The sequence below is a fragment of the Anarhichas minor genome, unplaced genomic scaffold, assembly GCF_050575085.1.
Source record: "Anarhichas minor isolate MPS153535 unplaced genomic scaffold, ASM5057508v1 ptg000001l, whole genome shotgun sequence".
In the NCBI taxonomy this organism is placed as follows: Eukaryota; Metazoa; Chordata; class Actinopteri; order Perciformes; family Anarhichadidae; genus Anarhichas; species Anarhichas minor.
The window spans coordinates 1,824,973-1,846,921 of NW_027466447.1; the positions used below are offsets into that span (position 1 = coordinate 1,824,973).

At 43.6% G+C, this 21,949-nt stretch overlaps 2 protein-coding genes across 4 annotated transcripts; one reads left to right on the forward strand and one right to left on the reverse strand.

Annotated features, from left to right (window-relative positions):
- Positions 1-1,340: 1,340 nt before the first annotated feature.
- On the reverse strand, positions 1,341-14,933 carry mtpap (mitochondrial poly(A) polymerase). 2 transcript variants are annotated; one of them, XM_076086750.1, is made up of 9 exons: positions 14,765-14,933; positions 13,943-14,109; positions 13,571-13,804; positions 13,196-13,420; positions 11,777-11,988; positions 10,203-10,429; positions 7,023-7,115; positions 6,845-6,918; positions 1,341-3,771 (listed from the first exon to the last, which is right to left on the reverse strand). In XM_076086750.1, the coding sequence occupies exons 1-9, from the start codon at positions 14,916-14,918 to the stop codon at positions 3,433-3,435; spliced, it is 1,725 nt and encodes a 574-aa protein (XP_075942865.1). In that variant the 5' UTR covers positions 14,919-14,933; the 3' UTR covers positions 1,341-3,432. The 2 variants fall into 2 exon arrangements, with proteins under 2 accessions (XP_075942865.1, XP_075942873.1); XM_076086758.1 differs by having other exon boundaries at positions 13,943-14,106; positions 14,765-14,911.
- A 415-nt stretch (positions 14,934-15,348) lies between these two features.
- map3k8 (mitogen-activated protein kinase kinase kinase 8) lies at positions 15,349-21,949 on the forward strand. 2 transcript variants are annotated; one of them, XM_076086791.1, is made up of 8 exons: positions 15,349-15,499; positions 16,171-16,536; positions 16,668-16,838; positions 17,453-17,714; positions 18,640-18,746; positions 19,624-19,776; positions 20,749-20,995; positions 21,087-21,949. In XM_076086791.1, the coding sequence occupies exons 2-8, from the start codon at positions 16,198-16,200 to the stop codon at positions 21,209-21,211; spliced, it is 1,404 nt and encodes a 467-aa protein (XP_075942906.1). In that variant the 5' UTR covers positions 15,349-15,499; positions 16,171-16,197; the 3' UTR covers positions 21,212-21,949. The 2 variants fall into 2 exon arrangements, with proteins under 2 accessions (XP_075942906.1, XP_075942886.1); XM_076086771.1 differs by having other exon boundaries at positions 15,349-15,495.

A 21,949-nucleotide genomic window follows, 5' to 3' on the forward strand; every position in this document is an offset into this window, starting at 1 on the left:
CCTGTAGTGAGTACCAAATTACTTAGTTATTTCCAGGACATTTCTTTTAGGAAATTACAGTCCTGTAAATAAAAGCATCACCCTGATCAAGTTTAATCGAAGGAGGAACGAAACTCAACTCCTACATCGAAATACCGTACATCAAACCATTTTCAGCCTCTTCATGGAACTGCGGCAGCTTTGACAAAACAACAAAGCGAGTGTGATGCTGTAAGCGCGGCAGCCTGAGCTCTGGGGACATGGAGTCACATGTAAGAATGCGACATCACACATGCATTCTCCAATCGCGGAGTAAATGCACCCAGGAGAGCTTGGTGGAGCAGTAGTTTTCAATAAGCACATTCTTCAGCCAGTACACACCTCTGCAGTTACGCAGTTGTAGCTCCGCAGCCAGAGATGCACACAGTGATGACCTCGTGCACCTCGGCCCGCTCACTTTCACCGTGTCCCTTTCACAGCCAAACGTGCTGGTGACGAGTGGGGAAACTCAGGAGAGCGGGAGATCGGGTCCCCCAGGGGCCGTCACGGCACTTGTTCCTCAACCACGGAAACCAGCGTAATGACCTCTCACAATGTTGTGGGGACAATTCATGGAACTGCCCGAGGAAGTGCTTTGGAGATTACGCTCTCCGCGCTGCTCACAGGTCTTTGTGGAGTCGGCGGAGGTAAGTGGAAGGAGTGGCGTGGTGATCGGATGGCTTGATAAAATTAGTTCTGAAAGTGTTCCAACTGATGTTCTCCAGAAGCAAATCCCTGTTTTTTCTCAAATGCTCGCAGCACTCAGCTACATTTGTAGGGGGCATTCAACCTCGAATAGGTGCCAATATCTTTTTCATTTCTTGTTGTTTTTCCTACTTTTCCTCCCGCACCATGTTTCCTCAAATCCCTCCCATGTTTTTCAAACCCTCGGGCCACCTCTTTACATTCTTTCAGGCTGTGAAGGCGCATTAGGAACCAAAAAAAAGGCAGCAACATAAACTCTGGCCATCACCCTGCTGAACCTCTGGACTTCCTGAGAGGGGGCCAATCCATCTTCGAATTTTCGCCAGTTTTCCTAATAAATCAGAGCCCACGGTGTGCCGCCTGCAAACACCTCTGAGGAAGGTCACTGCTGGGCAGGTTAGCCAAACACAACCTTGGTCCCTTTGCAGACTTATGTGCTCCATCACCGGAAGTCGGTCACATAAAACCTTGCCCCTGCAATGGTTAAAATGACTTAGAAAAGAAATATGATTAATCTTGACATTGAACTGTGGCAACCTTTCGGCAAGTGGCCACAGTTTCTATCTATCCCTGTAATTACCCCATAAACTGTTCAATAAATGGAGTGTGCCATTAAAGAGGGGTCTGTAAATTATTTAAAAAAAACAAACAGTACAGCACATTTTAAACCACCAAATACAAATCAGAAATCTAAGGCGGTGACATCTGGCTCCTTCAAATGAACCCTAAAATACCCAGCAATCCCTTTTCATCGAACCCTCCTGAGGTGTAGATTTCCCCACCCGATGCATCTCCAGCCGCCACGTCTCTTAACCACTCTGTTGCTCGACCAGAGCAGATCCGTCACTCAGAATTGAATCACTCATGGAAATAAACAAACTCCGCAAACCTCAAAGAGTGCTGCCACTCTGAGAGGAAAGAGATGACTGAGCTAGAAAGAGAGGCACGTTGAATTTGACGAAGGAAAAAAAGAAAGAGTAAGATAGAACAGAGGAGGCAGGGACAGGGAGTGAAGTTCAAAACCAGAGGGTTGCGAAGCGGCGATGGGCTTTCTTCTGCCTCGCTCTTTTCCTCCCATCCGTGTGGTGCCCCCGTGGCAAAAGGTGGACGGGCGGTAAGAGGGGAGGTAGTTAAAAGTCTATCCTCTCACCCCCCCGACCTCCCACAGAAATGAGCGGAAAAACAGCTGTGGGCTGCACACTCCCTGCTCCTCAAACACTGTCCCATGGGCCTGAAACACTCATATACAAACACACACAGGCACACTCATAGGATGTGAACCTGTAGATGCACTCTTAACACATGCACCCCTAAGGTCTCCTCTCTTTCCACTATTTCACAGGCCCATACATACACTTGGCTTATGTAACTTTGGGAAAAAAAAGTTTAAAAAAAATGAAGTATGTGACTGACCTTTTGGTTCAGCCACATTTCAAGCAATGTGATTCTATGCTGGAAACTGAATCAAGAGTCTCTTTTCACATATTTAACATGACATATCAATCAGTGGGTTGTCAGAGGGGTCAATCGACTCAACAGACTTTGCCACAAAGCTGGCTGACTTTGGTTCCAGTGAAATAGGTGACCAAGTTAATGGGCTGTCTGCTTCCATATAATTTTAACCACGCTAGCACCATTATGTCACCGTTTTAGATCATTTGCTGCTAAAAATTGAAATCCAGATGCAACACTTGAGGAGGATGTTAGAGTGTTCTTTGTAACAGATAAAAGGCAGTAAAGTGTCATCAGAAGAGTCAAAAATAAATAGTAAGTACATTAACAATACAAAACAGTTTAAATGCAGTGCAAAAACAAATAGAGCATCAGACTACGTGGCTAGCTGAGTTAGCTTAACCCTCTGAGAACCAGCCTTTTCAACTAGCTAATGTATCTAGCTGAAGCCAACTTAATTGTAAAACATTACCAACCAGTGCGGGTTATTTTAATAACCCAATCACAAGTTAGCTTCAGCTAAGTAGCTATAGGTGAAAGGGCTGGTGCTCAGTGTGCTTAGCTACCAGTGTTTTTAGGTTAGCTAACTTGCAGCGCAGTCCTCTACTTGCTCCATGATGTTACACACCAGTAACAATAAAAGCTTTTCTCTTTCAACTAACTGGAGGGAAAAGAAGTGCAATTGCTCTTTCTCCACTCCTTTTAACTAACAGTATTGATGTGTTCAGTTATATTTCTGATGCCCTTTTACTGCATTTTGTCAGTTCTGGAGGGCCATGACAAACAAACCCAGTGTTTTCAGTTTGCAATAAAAGCTTGATTATTCCATCTGTATTTTTAAATTAATAAAAATAAATATACCCACAGTGATTTAGTTTGAGGTGTAAACAAATGTTAGTGATCAGTATAAATCATAACATCCATGCACAACATATTTTGAATCCAATTAACATGTGAATCTGCAGTCTTAGCTCTTAAAGAGCCACTGGAAGGACTCTTTAGGAGTGGCTTTAATTACAACAGAGTAGGCAAGTCTACAGTAAAGTACACAGCAATCACTCCCTTACTCCAGGTCCCAAACATGCACACACAGGCCTCAGTAACGCCCCCCAGTGTCCATGTTTGGAACTACAGTCCAGCAGATGAATTTAACTGCAGAAGCTGCTCCTCGCCTCCTCAGTGAGGCACCACCATAACACCAGGAGGTGTCCACAAATGCATGAGTTAAAGTGCCAGTAAGAGGATGGAGCTGCTGTCTTAGCTTTTCTTATGCTGATTGGTATTCTTCAAGGATTCCAGCAAGCTCTTGATCCTCTCACTGGCCGGCTCCCGTCTCCTTTTCTTGCGACCTTTGATCCCCGCAACTTGCGAGGGCATGAGCAGGGTAGCGAGTCCCCAAGGTGTGGGAGCCTTTTCCGCATTACCACCTCTGGGCGTGTTGGCGTCACTCTGCTGGAGCAGCCAGGAGCTCTCCTGGCACAACGCCACAAAGCGGTCTAGCTGAGTGGCATTGACGTTCTTGCTGATGTTCAGGGACGTTTCGAACGGGTTCTGGATGTGCAGCGGGGCTACCTCTGGCTTGTTCTGCTCTTTGCCCTGGAGAGAGGAGAATGGGACAGTAGATGAAAACACATTCGTAAGCAGCAGCCATGAGCTCAGTCCTGTATGGACTGTATGTTACGGTCCATCTATCTTGTTGGTCATGGTTTTTTGTATCTGGGGGAACTTATAGCTGACTGGAAAACCTCTCAGCAGGCAAGCAGATGGGAGAGGCAAACACGTGGACATGGCTCTGGAAGACATTTTGACTTGAGTTGTGAAAAACAGAATAATTCAGAAAGGGGAACTAAAAAATGCCAGGAATGAGCAAGACTGCTATGGAAACCTGCTATGCACACTGAATGCATTCGCAACGGAAGCGTATATGATCTGTACCGCTGTCAAGCAGTCATGGCAATCAGATAAACCATCAATGTGTGTGTCAGAGAGAAGTCAAGAACCTCCTGTGGAGGTTGCATGCCGTATCCAGCCTGACAGTAAAGGGGCTGGAAGGATAAAGGGATGGAGCTGTGGTGGGGAGGTGGAAGGGACAGAAGATAGCAACATAAAGCCATCAGTCAGAGGAGGGGAGCGAACCGGAGAATTGTAGCACCGTAAAGCAGATTTATGGCTGTTGCACCACTGGTGAAAGCCTATAGGTACGGGTCACGGCCAGAGTCTACCTGCAGGCTTCCTCTGCCGTGTCATACTTGATATTAGTCTCATATATTAAGCTGCAGGGTCTCTCTTTCCCAGAGACATCAATTCATTAAACTCCAAGCACGAGCAAAGCCCCTGCATCTCATATAATGTGGCACCAAAGGACAAACACCTACTTTATCAACTTAATTGTCTAGGGGCAAAAGTAATCGGTGGTAAATAGGATATTATTTAATATCACATATTTTTAAAAAGGTATGTTAATTAACAATCCTGTACAGACTAGAGAGGAAAGAATAGCCCTGGTATTACCTTTCAGACACAGTATGACAAATTCCAACCGTTTTGGCATGATCTTTCCTCTCCATTTCATTTATAAAAGCTCCAAAGTTCCACTGTGGACGCTCTTTCAGTTAAGTATTACGCAGGCAACATCATACTGGGTCTAAATGGAATAAATATGCGTTTGTTTACACTCAGCCTGATGAAGCTCCTAATTGGGATCGCAGCTCAAGGGTGCCGGGGCCCTGTGGGCCTGCCATCAATCACATATGACAAGGACAGCTGTCATCTCTGTGTGTGTGTGTGTGTGTGTGTGTGTGTGTGTGTGTGTGGGGGGGGGGGGGGGGGGGGGGGGCATCCACCAAACACTGCCTTTATTACCAACAGATTTCTCTGCTGGAGCTCCGCTCTGAGGCCAGGAGGAAATGTTGAAAGGAGGTTGAACTGGGGGCTCCCTTGAGTGCTGAAGTTCTTTCTGAATACATTTTTATTCACACTATGATTTCTCAGTGATGCAACAGTTTGATTTTCAAGTAAAATTAAGGTTTTATGGACCAGTTTGTGAGTAGAGACTGACTGGTACTGAATTTTTGAGGCGGTTACCATTAAAAAGGTGTTTGAGAGTAAATACAGTTTATGGCAAATGTTAACTTTTTTTGTATGAACACATAACATACGCAAACAGGATCCCTTGAATTTGTTATCTTAAAGAAAGGTCCATGGACAAACACAGTAACATTGACATCATTTCACAATGGCATGAAACTGTTTCAGTCACAACAGCAGCGGCGGCTCGTGCCCAGCTGCAAAGTCCACAAGAAAGAGACGAAAGCCCTTTTCAGACATAGCACACTGTTAACAGTCTTCTTGTCATTCAGACATCGGTGACTTTTACATTAATGTTGCTTACAGCCTCACTCAGACATCAGAGGACATTAAAGGAACGAGCCACAGTGCTTGCGTGATATTTGGCACCTGTTGTACGAAAGGAAGTGTGCATGAATGAAAATATGGGGGTTTTGGCACATTTGGCGCAGAGTCATTCATTCTTTAACAGGCAATACCCTGCCGATCGGTTCCTCAATGGTTAAGACCTTTGCTAACAAAAAGTCCAGAGTAGCAGCATATGAGCAATAAGTTCGATACAACATTACTCCTCTGCATAAGAGATAATGATTATGAGATACGTTTACCACAGTTCACTTAATAAGGTGAACATGACGTGCGTTTAGTTTCTCTCCAAGCATATTTAACCATCTGATCATGTGCTGCTGTAGCCTTTGTGTTAATCTGACAGCATTCAATTCAGACTTGTACTGAGTTTAAAAGTATTACAGAAATGATACAAGTTCTGACCTAGCAAGATGTTTAAGATTTCTCTAGATTTCTTTTTATGCAAAAGTATCTTGGGCATTCATTCAGACATGAGACAGACATGTAACATTGAATGTAAAAAGAAGCACTGTGCGAGTCTAGATCACTTCGTGTAATACTTGTTGTGACAGCATGCCGGTAATGGGCGAGTTAAAAATGTTTGGATGTGCTTTTGTCTTTTAAACTTTTGATTTGACTTCTTTAAGCCCCTATCGCTTTCCTTCAAGACGCTTTTTGCCAGGCCACCATTGTAAATAAGAATTTGTTCTTAATAACACGCCTGGTTGAATGAATTAAATAAAATAAAAAATGTCTTAAAGGGGGCTTAAATGTGGGCATCAACTACTAACTGAACACAATGTTGACTTATCATCACCCTTTAAGTTGATTAGGCAGACGGTTGCTTATTTACACATCCAGCATTTACAGATGAATAGTATCATTCATTTGGAGTCCTGTTTGTGTCAAATACTGACTCTGATCTAGCTCCGTTTTGGTCTCTACCAACTGCTGAGAAAAATATCCATCCCTTTAGCTGCTTAATGCTGTGCTACGTTCATCAGCTAGTTTCTAACTATGTCGTTTGATGGTTGGTCCTGAGCTGGTAGTGTACAGTGGGTTTTACACTTTTCTCCACTGAAAACAGCTGCCTGCTGAAAAGGACACTATTGACACCATTCCACATTGATTTTAAATTAACATTATGAAAAAGCGGCTATAGGATAAGCTAAAGAATCTAAAGAAAATGTAAATTGTCATGATAGGGCACATTCTTGGGTTACATGGGACTTAATATGTGAATAAACACACATACCTTTCGGATACTTATGGACATCCTGTTGAATGCAAAGGTGGAGTAGAACTCAAAGAATTCACACAGCAGTTTCTCTAGGACAAAACAAAAAAAGTCAAGTTAGCGGCTAACAGAAAGGCCGGTATCGGTTAAACTGAACTGCAGCCCTACGGCCTCGTTTCTACGCTCTCGTGCTCACCCAGGCTTTCCGTGTTGCTCAGGAGCTGGATCTTGCTGAAGTCGCTGACGAACGTGCAGTCGTTCCCCTCAATCACGCTCTTGTCCCCGGGACCTTGTGGGATGGGAGCAGAAATACAAGGTAAATGACTGCCGCTACGCGCCTATGATGGCCATAAACAAGACACAGATGGATGGTGTGGGTGCGTTCACGGAGAGGAGACAGAAATACACGAGGGCAAGGAGAGAGAGAGCAGGTGCATGAAGGTGGTCAAAGAAAAGGAAAAAAAGAGGGCCCTGGAATCATGTCCTTGCTTGGCTGGTTTGCTTCTCAAGCAATGCCCTTGTTACCAGTCTCCTTCGTCGCGATGAGGCTGGTGGTGGTGTGGTGGTGTGTGTCTGCTTGCTACGCCACTGTTTAAATAGCTGCCTGCGTGTCTGGAGGAGGCGGGGTCATCGACCTTCCCAGAGTGATGGGCCTGTTATTGTCCCGTAAGCACTTTCTGTGATAGAGTCTGCGCTGAACGGGGCCAAGGAGGCGGGGGAGACGGGTGGAGGTTGGGGGGTGGGGCGGTAGATTGCTTTTGGAAGGCAATTATCAGGCAGCCACGGTGACAGAGTGGGGGAGAAATGGAGGAACTGCAGTGGAATTAGGATACATCCACACTACGTTTCCATTTTAAAAGGCATATCTTTTGGTACGCTTACGCCAAGCGTCCACATTACTCCGGAGTTTTAAGCCCCCAAAAACTAACGGGTTTAGAAACACTACCGACGCCGTGTTAGTTTGGAAATCCCAGGGTTGCCTCTTCGTGTGGACGGGCGGAAACGTAGACCTTTGAAAAACGATGACGTAGACACCTGCGTTCGCTACTTGATTGGGTCTTAGCCATCACGACGTGTGCTTCCCTGATTCGTCACGCCGCCGGAAGAAAACAAACAGCCATCTAGAGCAGTGATTCTTAACCATGGGGCCGCGGCCCAATCGAGCGCCACCTAGAGGGCCGCAAAAAACTTTCAGTTTTGCACCTGTGGGCCGCGAGGGCCGCGGGACCGCATAGGTTATCAATTGAAGACACCAGAGATATTACTGTTATCCATGAGACGCTCAGTTACAATATAGCTTCCCACCACCTGGTGGCGGTAATGCGTCAGTCAGTTGTTTAACAAGCTCCAATAAGCAGAAGAAGACACTCAGCTAGCCGCTAGCCTGTAGCGAAAGTTATGGATAAGTTTTTAAAAAGAAAAAATGAAGACGACAGTCGTGCCATACAACCCCCCCCCCCCCCCCCCAAAAGTCTACATGTGTGCGCAAGTACAATCCTGACTTTCTTAAGTACGGCTTTGTGAACGGAGGCAACGAGGCAGAGCCGAGGGCTCAGTGTGTGGAATGTGGGCTAATGCTATCAAACGAAGCACTGAAGCCTTCAAAAATAAAGCGACACCTAGCGACGAAACATCCAATGCTCGTGGGAAAGCCTGATGGGCTTCTTGTTGTGTATGCAGGTTTACATACACATGATAAATAAATGTCTTTGTGATCATCACATTGTATCATCTCATTTATTTGACAAGGGTTTTGCCTGTTTGCCTGCAGGACACCGGCGTCCTCGATCCCCTCCCCTTCCTACGGCTTGCTTGCGCAAACTACGTCACAAAACTTGGCCGTGTTTGGTATCCCACCATGGAGCTAGTGGCTTCAGAAAACGCTAGTACTTAAAGTACAAACCTTATCTTCCTCTTCTATAAGCCGTCAACCAACGTATAACCTTGCATAACTGAGCTATCCGCATACTCGATCGTGCGCTCGGTCGCAGCCATTACGTACAGCAAGTCCTCTACTCACACACCACGTCTTCGACCATATATACATCTGTTTTGCAATTTGCAAAGGCTAAAAATAAAAGGAAAATAATAAAATATAAAAGGGAGAAACACCTTTAGTGTGTGAGAATATCATTTGGTTACCATGTGTCCATTTGGGTCTCCAAATATCCTTTTAGAGCTCCGCCTGGACCTCTTCATGGAAGAAACACTGTAGAATGGTCATACTTTGTCCAATATTCTTCAAATTTGAGGCAGTTGTTCACTGATAGTGTAGTTACAGCCCTATACTGTCATGTACCTGTACAGATACAGCCACAGGCCGTTATTTATACTGAAAGATACTTTTTTATTTTATGCGGACAAAAATCTTGACTCCAAAGGCCCACTGCTCCGTTTCTGTATGACCTACAGGTTTTCTGACACTTTTGATGCATATAGTCAGAGTGGTTCAGAAACTACAGCCATTTTAATTTGGGTATGTCATTTTAGGCGGTTTTGCGCCAAAATAGGGGTGGAGTTGAACAGGTAACAATATAGTTATTGAATACAAATCAAACCAAGAGTGAGATCAATTAGTTAAACTAATAGTGTTAATATTTGAATGGGCCCCGGGACACTTTGTACTTGAAAAGTTGGGCCCCGAGGTCAAAAAGGTTAAGAACCCTTGATCTAGAGAGCTGGTGTGTGTCGCCTATTTATTCTCAGCAAAATTAGACAGTGGCAATGATCTGTTGATGGCTGGCAGCATAAGGCAAACATTCTCTCACCAAGCTTCTTAAGTGTAAAGATTGTTCTTTGTCTGTTCTCAAGGTTAACAATATTTAGAGGGTTTGGGCTGTTTGGATAGACAAAAGAGCTTTTGGGAAATTGTACTCAGCCATTTTTTGACAATTATTATCAGATTAATCAATCAATGAATGAAAATAATCATGACGCAGTCCTAATAAATTCAAACTCTTATATAAAATGTATTTAACCCCAAGAAATCCTTTTATCAAACTCATCTCCTCCCCGCTGTGTGACTTTGAATTAGTTCAATTTTACACATGTCTTCCTTATTAACTCTAAAATATTTTACTGAGGTATTGATTGTGACTGATGACTCTTTGGAATTACTTAATATAGAACAGAATTGTTTCTTGACATGCTTTCTAATGTATAGACTTCTATAGTTGATAAGGTGAATATTGCGTATTGTGTCTATTGCAGAACACAGCAGTTTCTTCTCTTTTGGGTACATTTTTCTAATGTTCTTTACATTTGTGTCTAGAAAAAGCCAAACAAAAAGCTTGATCCTCAAAAATAACAAATGAAACTCGAGGGTAAATTAAAGTGACGTAATATCTACTGAGTGAGAGGCGGTGCTGGTTGGTACCTGCAAGGTCCCTGAGGTGGTCCAGCGTGGGGATGATGGGAGGGCTCCTCCTCTGCAGGAAGAACAGCACCATGACGGTGAGGGAGAAGTTAGTGATCCAGGCCCCGGGGATGCTGCTGGTGATGCCGTGAGCTCGGGCCCAACAGCGCACGGTGAACACCAGATGACGCACGCGCGGGTCCAGCTCTCCGTACAGGTAGAGCAGCTCGGTGCTCTTCATCGCCACCCTGTGGAGAACGTACAGAATCAATACTCCTGTCAAGCTGCATGTCGGGCTTTGTTGTGGCTCTTCATCTCAATATAGGAGAGTGGAGACTTCCAATACAACAGCAAGTAGTACACTTCACTGGGTGAATATTGAAACATGTTTGCATCGTTAGCTTGCTCAATTATCCAAAATGACTTACAATTAATAACTGCATAGAAATCCTACCAAATAGGACATGCTGCTACCTTCAGATTATTGCGTGTTTTAGCACATCTATCCTTGTTATGTTAATTGTTTGTGTTAAATATGTTATCATGTAAGAGGATCCTATTTTCAATGCTCTTTACCAAGAGTGTAGGCACCAGAGTATTGTTTTGTACAGTAGATATTTCTCAGAAAGCCTCAGTATAAACCTCTTGATGTCAGTCTCAGCCTTTTAGTGTACTTCATGCCCTCAAGTGTCTGTATTTGTGCACATATTTAGCATAATTTCAACATCTGTTTTTGATCCAAATACGTCACAGCCTCTCGAGTTCCGAAAACAGAATACTGTACTATGTTGAATGTGAAGGGTCAGTGAAACTAAAATCCTAACACAGCCACCACTAGAGAGCAGCCTTCAGCTTGTCACAGTGACTGCCTCAGTCGCAATGCTGTTAGTTCTCTTAAAAACACAAACACACACACACACACACACACACACACACACACACACACACACACACACACACACACACACACACACACACACACACACACACACACACACACACACACACACACACACACACACACACACACACACACACACACACACACACACACACACCCCTCAGAGAGGAAAGTGCTGCACTTCAAAGATCTCAGAGCACAGTTTGAGAAAAGTCCCCCTCACATCCACCCACAGCCGGCGGTTCAACTCCATTTCCTTAGAAACTGCAGAGTGGTTTTCTGTACGTTAGCAGGTGTGTGCGTGTTTTTGTGTTACCATCGGCAGAGACCACAGTGTGTTACATGTTTAGGAGGGAAGAGGTGAAACACAAACAAGCCCCCTCTTTTGGCCCTCCTGTTCAGTTTCACTGTGGCAGAGATGCACTTCCTGCCAAAGTTAGGGGCTTTTGAAACGCCAGTGTGGCTAAAACAATATTCAGGATGACATAAAACTATCAGTTTCTGTGAAGCGGCCCATGACCAACTCAATTTCGAGACATGACCCTTCGATTTTGTGAAACTGACCCTTCTTTTTTTTTTTTAAACCACTGCAACACCAGGGCCATGACAAAACAAATATATAAGTTTCACACAGTTTTTATGTATGGAAAATAACTGGCAATCGTCTTACAATATATGTGCACAGACTGAATACCTATTGTTGGCTGTGAGGTCACACTGAAAACCAGAGGGCTGGTGGGCGAAACGGACCAGGGGGCATCGTGCGTTGAGAATCTTCTGCACCCCGACGCAACCAGGACCAAACTGGTCCACGCAGTCCCCGATGACGGACAGGAGGCTCTGGGTGACGGCCCGCTCCGAGCTGGCCCTCTTCATTTGGTACTCCAGCCACAAACCTGATTTTGGCTGCACACAGAGAGTTTGGAGATAGTTAGTACCTACATCACCACATTTAACATGTTATTTAGGTTTCCACTGCACTATATTGTGCTGCCTAAAGATCCCATCATGGAATGAAAAAATACAACACAAACGCAACTTTTTGTTAAAAATCACACACTGACAGTGTAACACCCATCAGAAATAAGTGTTTCTCCATTCACGGCTCACAATACGAGTTTTCATTATGCAAGGAAGCAGCATTATTTAAACCTGTTTACAAACCTTATTTAGCCTTTAAAAACGGCATACAAACATGTATTAAATGGCTTCCAATAACGTGGTTTATGAAGAGATTAGTTTGTCAACAATTATAACTTACCCTATGAAGACATAGCTTATGTTACTACCACAGGGTTTTAATATATTCTCATTTACACCAGCCTCCACTTATGGGTGCCCATAAGAGGGGTCATAGTTGTTCGCAAATTCATTAATAAAGACTTATTGCTGCATACAACTACTGCATTATAATGCATGTGAAATATATCCACAGAATTATATATTAATGGATATGCTTGCAAAATATTTCTTAAAACGGTTTTAAATTAATAAACGCTCTTCTTTTACTGTATGTGAGCTTAATAACAAGGAGGGAAAATACTCAGAACAACAATTCTGAATGGTTTGATTTCTTATACGAACCACATTCTTCATAAAATACAAACTTGATACTTTTCAAACGTATAGCTCTGCTAATGTATAACTATGCGATTCCAGGCATCAGTAACTGAATCCATGCAAAGCTTTTACCGAGATAATGTTTGTCGACTTTCAAAGTAAAATCTTCACAGAATTTCAAAGACAAGCTTTGATGCGAAGCAGCAACGTATGTCTGTAGAATTCTTTGGTTGGTCGGTTTGGTTTTTTGGTCTTTGCCATTCACAGCTGTTTCAGTTTCACTCCACAGAACTCAGCTCTCACAAAACTCAGTTTGCTGCAATTAACTGTGGCCACAGCAGCTGGTAGCCGTTTCACTTTTTTTTGGAAAGGCACAGCTGTTGCATGTGGAAAGAGGTGCCTTAAATTTGTAAAGTAGCAAAAAACTTTGTAATTTGTTAACTGAAATATGTCGGGAAATATTAATGAAATCACTCCGTCAGGTGATGGCTTTGGTTTATTACAAGTTAACCTTATTTATTCTAAAGGACGAACCCCAAACTCCCATTATTACCATCTTGGCATTTCTCCCACTAATGCCATCCACATCCAGAAACATGTCCAGGTCACAGCCCAGCTTTCCAAAGCCGTTCACTGATGAGCCAAATGGGTTGATGGTGCATTCTGGGAAATAAGCAGCAGCGATGTCCTTGAGCAGAGAGCAGACGAGGAAACGTAGCCGGCCGTTCTCCTCCGTTAGCTGATAGACATCTGTTAGGGAGGTTATCTGTTGTTCTATCTGAGGGGAAATGAGAAGACCGGCCACCATTAACACAATCCTTGAGGCACACATTACCTTTATGACATCTATTAAAATGGATTCACACATATGTTTGTTTCTAAAGTTGAATCCAGGAGTAAACTGTGAATCTGGGAGTGAAACACTTACACTTTCCTCTCTGGACAGTCTCTGAATGAGCTCGTTGATGGGGATGGTGGTTTGGGGCTGGCACTGTTTGCCTGATTGCTGGTTTGGGGCGTCCGCTGAGCCGAGGTTCCTTAGCGACAGCAGTCTCGATTTAAAAGGCACCATGGACTCATGGCTGATGCTGGGGATGGCCGCCTCTTCTAATAATGATGCAAGACTTTCCCGGTTGGCAAATTCCACCACAGCATACATGCCCTAGAAAATAACACCAAGTACACACAATTTCACCATCCAATCGGATCCTAGCACGACAGAGAAGTTTGTCATGTGTAGATCTTAAAACATGTTGGAAAACAATGCTTATTTACTGGAGAACCTTGGTCATTCACTTACATAGCTTTCATAAAAGAAGTATTTATTGATGTCTCCATGTCTTGATAAATACTTGAGGAAATTATTCTCATTAGTTCTGGAGTGGCAGCTGATAAGAACAGATCTCTCTGCCTGTTCTTGTCTCTCCGCCTGAACACCATACAGAGATTTGCATCCTTCCCTTTCTTCTGTCAACAAAGAAGCACAATATTCAACAATTAGGCTAATACATAACTTTCAGTTCTTCTTTAAGGAAGACCTTTGTTTATTGTCATTGTTCAACCCTTTGTAGTTAGCATACTGTGGTTTTCAGACAAACTTTGCAGCACTCTCTGCTAAATTAAGTTCCATTTGTGTGGTCTTTATTGGACCCAGAACGCGACGCCAAACTCCATACAGAAATGGACTGTTTTATAGTATGTGGCACTGTTAGGGAAATGTCTGCATGCCAAAAATTACATATACAAGTTCTCCACGTCACATTGCACGTCTTATGAACTCTTAGAAACAGCTTTTCAATTCGGCATAGTTATCACCCACAAAACAGCAGCTATTAAAATAAAATCGTATCTGAAGTGACAGCCATCACTTTACACATTCAAGACTTTACTTAACTAAGCCTCTTTGATGGACAAAACAACGCCGAATTTTCCCGAGACTCTAAATAGTTATGTTCTCGTTTTTTATAAAGTAAGTTACGCATTTTGGATCATAGCCAAGGCTGCTTAAAACACACAAAAAGCCAAACGAAGTTTGGAATGACACTCACTCTACGGGAGACAGAGCTAACAAGTAGGCTAACTTTGTTTATTTGACAGCTTGATAAACTAACTACTGCTTTACCTTTCACAGCAACAACATTTGTTCCAATAGTCCTGTGAAGAAATGTATCGACCTTCTGTAGGCACTTCGACAGGCTGCCCCTTCCTTTCATATGTAACCTGCACACCGCTAAGGTGGACGCCATTGCTGCTCCGAAAGAAGCAGAAAGGCGCATGCGCGTGGTTTTGTCTACGGCGACTGAGAGGTACCAAATCAGACATTTTGGCGATAATAATATATCTTGAGAAATACATAAGTATATGGATCATAGATACTTGGTATGGATCGATGAATGCTTATAACGTCACTGTTACTGTGTCCTTGGTAGATACTGCATATATAACATCTTTATTCTATGGCTAATGACTTAATCGCTGTAATATGTCATATTTCCATTATGACTTCTATTAAAACTCGATTTGACAAAAAAGAACAAATCACATCTTCCCACAGGAAAACACCCCACGGTTCTGTGGAAGGTGATCCCCTGGGTTTCAGCAGTCATGCCACGTGAAATTTGTTTTTCATCTGAGAAAACAAAAGAAAGGGAAAACGAAACCTAAAGGGTGTAAAGCGCTGGCACTTGACATTAAAGTGTTCGCCACCTACGCGTCAATCGACTGCACTTCCTCTGTTTACTTCCCTCTAAACACAGTCAGACCGCCCTCCCTCCGTCAGTCAGTGTTGGACGCTGGAGCCGCACGATGCATAGACGGCAGTTTTGACTATTGGCTATTGACTCAAATATTACGGCAAGTACGGCGTGCTTTTTTTGCTTTCTATATCATCTGATGTGAAGAATATAAACTGTATAATCTGTTGAAATAAATAAAAAATAGCAGCTAAATGTTTTTAGAGATTGGTTGTAACATCTACAACATCCCGAAATATTACTGTCATATTTTTTTTGTGGAGGAATATATTCTGAATTTGCACCTTTAAATTGTGATATAGAAAGGTAATTCAGTGGCTTATTTGTTAAATTTTAACATAGGCTTTGGTAGGCTGTCTCTAAAAACCAAAAGTATTTCGCAGATGTATGATTTGCATGCAGTAGACTAATTTGTGTTTAGTCACAGACCAACGACTTTTAATGAGCTTTTTTATTGCAAATGTTTCTTTATTATTAAAAGCAGCTGGTGTTTAGCTGTAAAACAGTGTCCAAGCTTTCCTAGGGGCTTCCCAGCTTTACTGTGAAACTCCCCTCATTTGCTTGAAAAACAATCTTTTATGCCCCTCCCAGCTGTATGTCCAGCCAGCTGACTCAAAGCTGCAGTGCTTCAGTGAAGTGTCACTGTGTATCCTGCGCTCCAGATGAGCTTTTTTTTTAAGTTATTCACCGACTGTTTACTGACAGGATCTCTTGCAGTCGGAACTTTGAAAAAAGGAAAATGTCCATAAACTGACCTCCTGATGTTTCATTTTAGGGCAAGCAGCACAAGTCAAGCATCAAGATGGATTACAAATATGACAATGGAGTAGAACTGCTGTTGGCTCACATGAATATAGAAGACATCATCAACGCTGCAGAGACTCTGTATCAGCTTGAGCAAGAGGAGGAAAGAGGCTTGTCTTTTGAAGAGGAAGATCTCTCCCAGGAGGAGATGGACGAGAACGAGGAGGCGGGGGACTCGGTGGGCTCGGGGAGTCCGCAGAAGGACTACGTCGATGGGGTTAGTGGTGTTCGGTACGGGGCGGTTGCAGACCTGCTTTCCTTTGTCAACCTGCTCTCCAGCATGCAGGCGGCGGCCCTGCAGCACCTGCCTGAGGAGATGGGCGTCCTGATGAACAAGGTGAGAAGATGTTTGTTTGTCTTTTGACTGCGTCTCGCGAACAAAACTGAATGTTTTTGCGCATGAACATTAGTCTTTAACTGTTTTTATATTTTCATATGATCAGTTTCCTAACTGACTTTTTTTTGCAGAAGGACATGGCTGTGAAAAAAGGCCGCTACCAGATCGACTTGGACGTCCTCCTGTTTCCGTGGAAGTTGACCTACAAAAACCACGGCTCTGGCCTTGTGCCCAAGGGCTCATTTGGGAAAGTCTACTTGGCTCAGGACACCACCACGAGGAAAAGAATGGCTTGCAAACTGGTGAGTCCTGCCGAGCAACAGCTGGAATCCAGCCTGAGCTGACTTCTCGAAACTCATGCCCTCGTTGCCAAATATTTCACCTGCCAAGAACTGTTTGTTCACAGAGACTCTACTCCTGTGTTTGTGCGATGAATGTTAATGTCAGCATGACGTTTGGTATGTGATCCCTTGGAAGGAAAGAGGAACAACGCAAATAAAAAGAAGAACCAGGTTTTTTCTTTGTTAACAAACTTAAAAAATGGGCCAAGATGAACGCAAGAATGGAAATTGAACTTCTTTCCACGACTCCTCTGGATGTTTGTGACAAAGTAAAATCCATAACAAAATCGATGAAACACATTCTGTTCTTTTTTTTAACTATGTGATACTGCACTCTTTGAATGAGGGGGGTGAGCAATGTGTTTACTCTTTCCTACCTGGGAAATATTGACAATTGAGGAAGGAGGAGTTTCCTCCCCGGCCCGGTGTTATCATCAGAATGCTATGTTGACACAGTGTATTGTACACAGACGAGGCTTACTGGCACCAGTTTATGTGCTTGGTATCTGAGTGACAATAGATTTCCTGCGAATTGTGATGATGCATTTATTTACATCCCCTCATTATCCTCACAGGTCCCCTTGGAGCACTTCAAAGTGGCGGACGTGGAGTTCCAGGCCCGGTTCCGGCACGAGAACATCGCTGAGCTCTATGGCGCCGTGCTCTGGGACCAGAGCGTCCACCTGTTCATGGAGGCCGGGGAGGGCGGTTCGGTCCTGGAGAAGCTGGACAGCTGTGGGCCCATGAGGGAGTTTGAGATCATCTGGGTGACCAAGCAGGTCCTTCGGGGCCTGGAGTACCTGCACTCACACAACGTAATCCACCACGACATCAAACGTGAGACATAGAAAACAAAAATGTTTTTCACTTGTTGAGTGTTGTTGATGGCTGTGCGACATTGTAGTAAGCTAATACGCATGATCCAGGAAATTATGCAATGTCAGTTTTCACCCTCTTTACGTCAAAGTGAAGCTGCAGTTCTCATGAATAATCATTGGCGAGCAGGGAGGAGGTGAATCAGTTGAAACAGCCACAAACCAAACCAACCACAGGGATCCTGCACTTACAATCTTACACACTAAGACTTGAGTATTACACAAGTCTCCTCTTCTGTAGGTATGACGAACACGTTTTCAGTAAGTGCGGCCAGGTCTGGTAGCTAATGACTTGGATTACAAGAACACATGCTGGTGGCAGTTGGTGGGGCTGGACTGAGGTTCGATGTGAGGTACTTTCACGTTGGTTGAATCACAGCGGCGCTGCTGGGATCAAAGCATTCTCCACAGCTGCCTCATGGCCTAAAGGCTGTTTGGCGTCTGGGAATTCCAGCCAACTTCCCGTGCTCCCTCAGGGTTGAATGCAGGGTCCAGAAAGACAAGTGACTTACGACGATGTCTGTCCTGGCCCCTTGACATGTCATCGTGGTTGTTAGTATTTCCTGCCTGCGATCAAAATATGTAATTATACCTTGGTGAGGGTTTTAAAGTGCCCCGATGAGACTTTTCACAAAAGGCTTGCCCTCAAATTATCTTTGAAATGCCTTCGCTAAAAGCCTGTGCCGTGCTTGACTTCTTCTTGGGAGGTCTCAGTGGTCTTTTTTCCCAAGTTGAAACCAACGCAAACGCAGTGCAAGCCAGTTCAGTGTGTTTGAAGAGCCTCTGACTATTACCTCAAATGCCATCCTGCACAGCAAAGCATAAACACTGAAAACTGTACACAACAGACGGTGACGTAACTATTCTTTTTTCTGCTTTTTCTTTAGCCAGCAACATTGTTCTGATGTCAGACAAGGCAGTGTTGGTGGACTTTGGGCTGACGGTGCAGATGACAGAGGATATATACATTCCAAGAGACCTGAGAGGAACAGAGGTAAGAAAATAAGCCAGAGATGTGATCTAAGTCTTACAGGCTGCGACTGTAAACCCACAATGAATGCATAAATCCAACATGTCTTCTGTTTTTTTTTGTAGTTGCTTGGTCCAAGAAACTTGTTTTCCTGTTTCTATCTTGAGTGTGTGTTTTTTCTAGAAAGGCAGCACTCTTCTTAAGTAATGACTCAGTCTACGACTCCCCAGGGATTTAAAGAAATGAGTCTTTAATCAGCACTTGCCTGTCTTTTCCAAAATGATTGAAAGTCAATGATTGGCAAGCGTTGTTGCACAACAGCGAGAGCACTCTGATGCTAACAATAGTCTGCTTATGCTTGGGGTTCTCAGTACAGATGTAATCAGCACTTTGGAAATTCTAGGATTAATCCAAGAGACGTCTCACGTGCTTTTTCTCCCATCGTGTATTTGCCTCGCTTTCCCATGTTTTGACCTATTTGTGTGTCAGTCTATATCGGTGTTTGCACTCATGGCGTGGCTTGTGGAAAGTCCCAGGGCAGACACCCAGGAGTAATAATAAGAGAGACACTGGGCTGCTCACAGTAACATGGGAGAGCAGGCTGGAATTTCCAGCAGAGAAAGAGATGAACTCTGGTAGTGCGTTTACTTTTCACACTCCAAAGGCCAACACGCTTCTGCACTGCCCTTACCTTGACACACACAGCGTGGGTCTAAAGGTTATCTTGTTCGTTGAAACAGAAAGAAAAAAAAACTTGTACTGCAAGAGGTTGTTTACTCTTTGTTGTTCAGCACCAGTACATTCATTTAAATGGGAAACTAATAAAAGTGGGTGAACCTTTTCCTGTCTTCTGCAGCCCCGTTATATCTCATTCATGGTATGTTACCCTTCTTTCATTTAGATGTATATGAGTCCAGAGGTGGTTCTGTCTCACGGTCATAACACCAAGACAGACATCTACAGCCTGGGCACCACCATCATTCACATGCAGACTGGAAGCCCTCCATGGGTCCAGAGATACCCACGATCTGACTGCCCATCCTACCTCTACATCGTAAGTACTGTGCATTTTTTTATGAGCCAGGCTAGTGTCAGTGTGCTTGTAGGTTGGTCCTTCACTTTTGTCAAGATTGAAAAAACTTGACATTCATGGTTCCCAGAGGATGGAGCCTCCTGACTTTATCCTCTAGCGCCACCAATTTGCACCAATACGTTTTAGAGTGAAATGTCAACAACTATTGGATAAATCGCCATGAAAGCTCATACAGCCATTTATTGTGCATGCACTATTAAAACCAAGGACTGTAATTTGAGGTATTTCTTTGAAGACTTATCCTAGAGTAGAAGCACTGAACTATTTCTTTATACAGCAAAGCACTTGCGATTTTTTGACAACCTATTTTACGACCCCACCCTCTGGCCAATTATTACTTTTGCTTCACCACGACCGCTAAATATTCAAAGCAAGTTTTGCACCTCAGCTTTTATCTGACCGTCTGTTTTTTTTTTTTTTTGAATCACACCTGCTCAGAGCAGGTAGCATAGCTATTATATCACACATACATGCCGAGAGATAGACAGTATCTCTTATCTAGCAGCATTTGAAAAGGTGACACACTTTTCCATGACCTTGTTCATGAGATAAAAAAGGGTTAACGCGACTGATTGCAGAGTGTGACCTATGGCCCATTTAGTCAGTTACTACTTCTGTTTCTTTTAAAGGTTTTCCATTACATGGGTTCTTTGCTTTCAAGAAGTCCTGTTTTTGTTTTTGAGACGCTAATCAGCTCTTTTGATTTACTCACTTCCTCGTGAAACTGCTGTCATGGAAAAGTTATGTTATGTGGTAAAGTCGCTTCTGCAGGCCTTGTTCCTTTTTACCACAACCAAGCCTGTTTTACAAGATACTGCTCACAATGACAAGTCACAGCTGCTGGAGGAGTTATATGGAGGAGTTATAACTTTTTTTTTTTCTCTAATGCTGCAGTTTCCTAACGCCAATTTTGCCTTATCTCTCATTTTACAGATCGACAAACTGGCCCCCCCTCTGGAGGACATAGCGGAAGACTGCAGCCTGGCCATGCGCTCCTTCCTGGAGCGAGCCCTGGAGAGGAACCCTTCTCTGCGGAGCTCGGCGTCCGAGCTGCTAAAGGACGAGGCCATCAACCCACCCAGGGAGGATCAGCCGCGCTGTTGGAGCCTTGATTCAGCCCTGGAGGAGGCCACCCACACCATGCTACGGCAGCAGAGCCAGCACCACGACACCACACAGGGTAAGCACCTACGTGCTGAAGTTAATTTGATTCCAGTAATTAATGTTAAGAAACTGGCACCATTTAAGCATGTACGTCTTTTTTTCTGCAGATTCTTCTCTGTACTCTGAGGACTCCGGCCATATGAGGAGGAAGGGCTCCTTGTACATTGACCTGGGGGCATTGTCAGGTTACTGTAAACTAGTGACAGGGCCCCCCACCTCAGAATATGGCTAGCACCGGACCACAGCTCACTATTTAGGTGGCTGAACTCTAGTCAAAGCTAGCTGATTATTTACTTTTTTGCATTTCTTAAAAGTATGGCTTTACTGTTGGAGGACTGATCAATAGTTCAGACAGGTGGACAGCTGCAGCCAACATTGATAAACTGCAATTGTTTGCAAGGCTCAAGATGAGTTGTCGAGACTGGAATTAGCTCAACCTTGATGCTGAAATGGGCTGAACATTGCAGGACAGTGGTTGGAAGAGATGTCATGTGTATCATTGAGCATTAACTGTCAGCTGTTGGGATAATTTCACAGAGCTCCATACGTTGTTGTAGTACATGATATATTTCAGTGTGGTAGTTAACGCCGTAATTAAATGCTGTTTTTTTCTCATGAAACAATGTCTAATAGTCTTGGCAAATAATTAATTTATCACTTAATATGTAAGTTATCTGTTAGAGTATGTGTGCACTATGCAAACATGTGTATGTAGTTCTTTATGGACTTCCTCTTGTTGATTCCTGTGGAATATTAATAGCAACACAATACTATGCAAATGACACTTCTGTGGGATGCATGTGATATCTAATTTGTGTTTTGTACATCCTGTGAGATGAGGCCTGCTGTGCTTTTTACCAAAAAACAAACTAACAATTGTGTTACTTCTGTTTTCTTAAGTATTGAGCATAGAAATTGTCCAAGTTTGTGTCATTATGCAACAAATGCAATAAAAAAGAAAATCCCATTA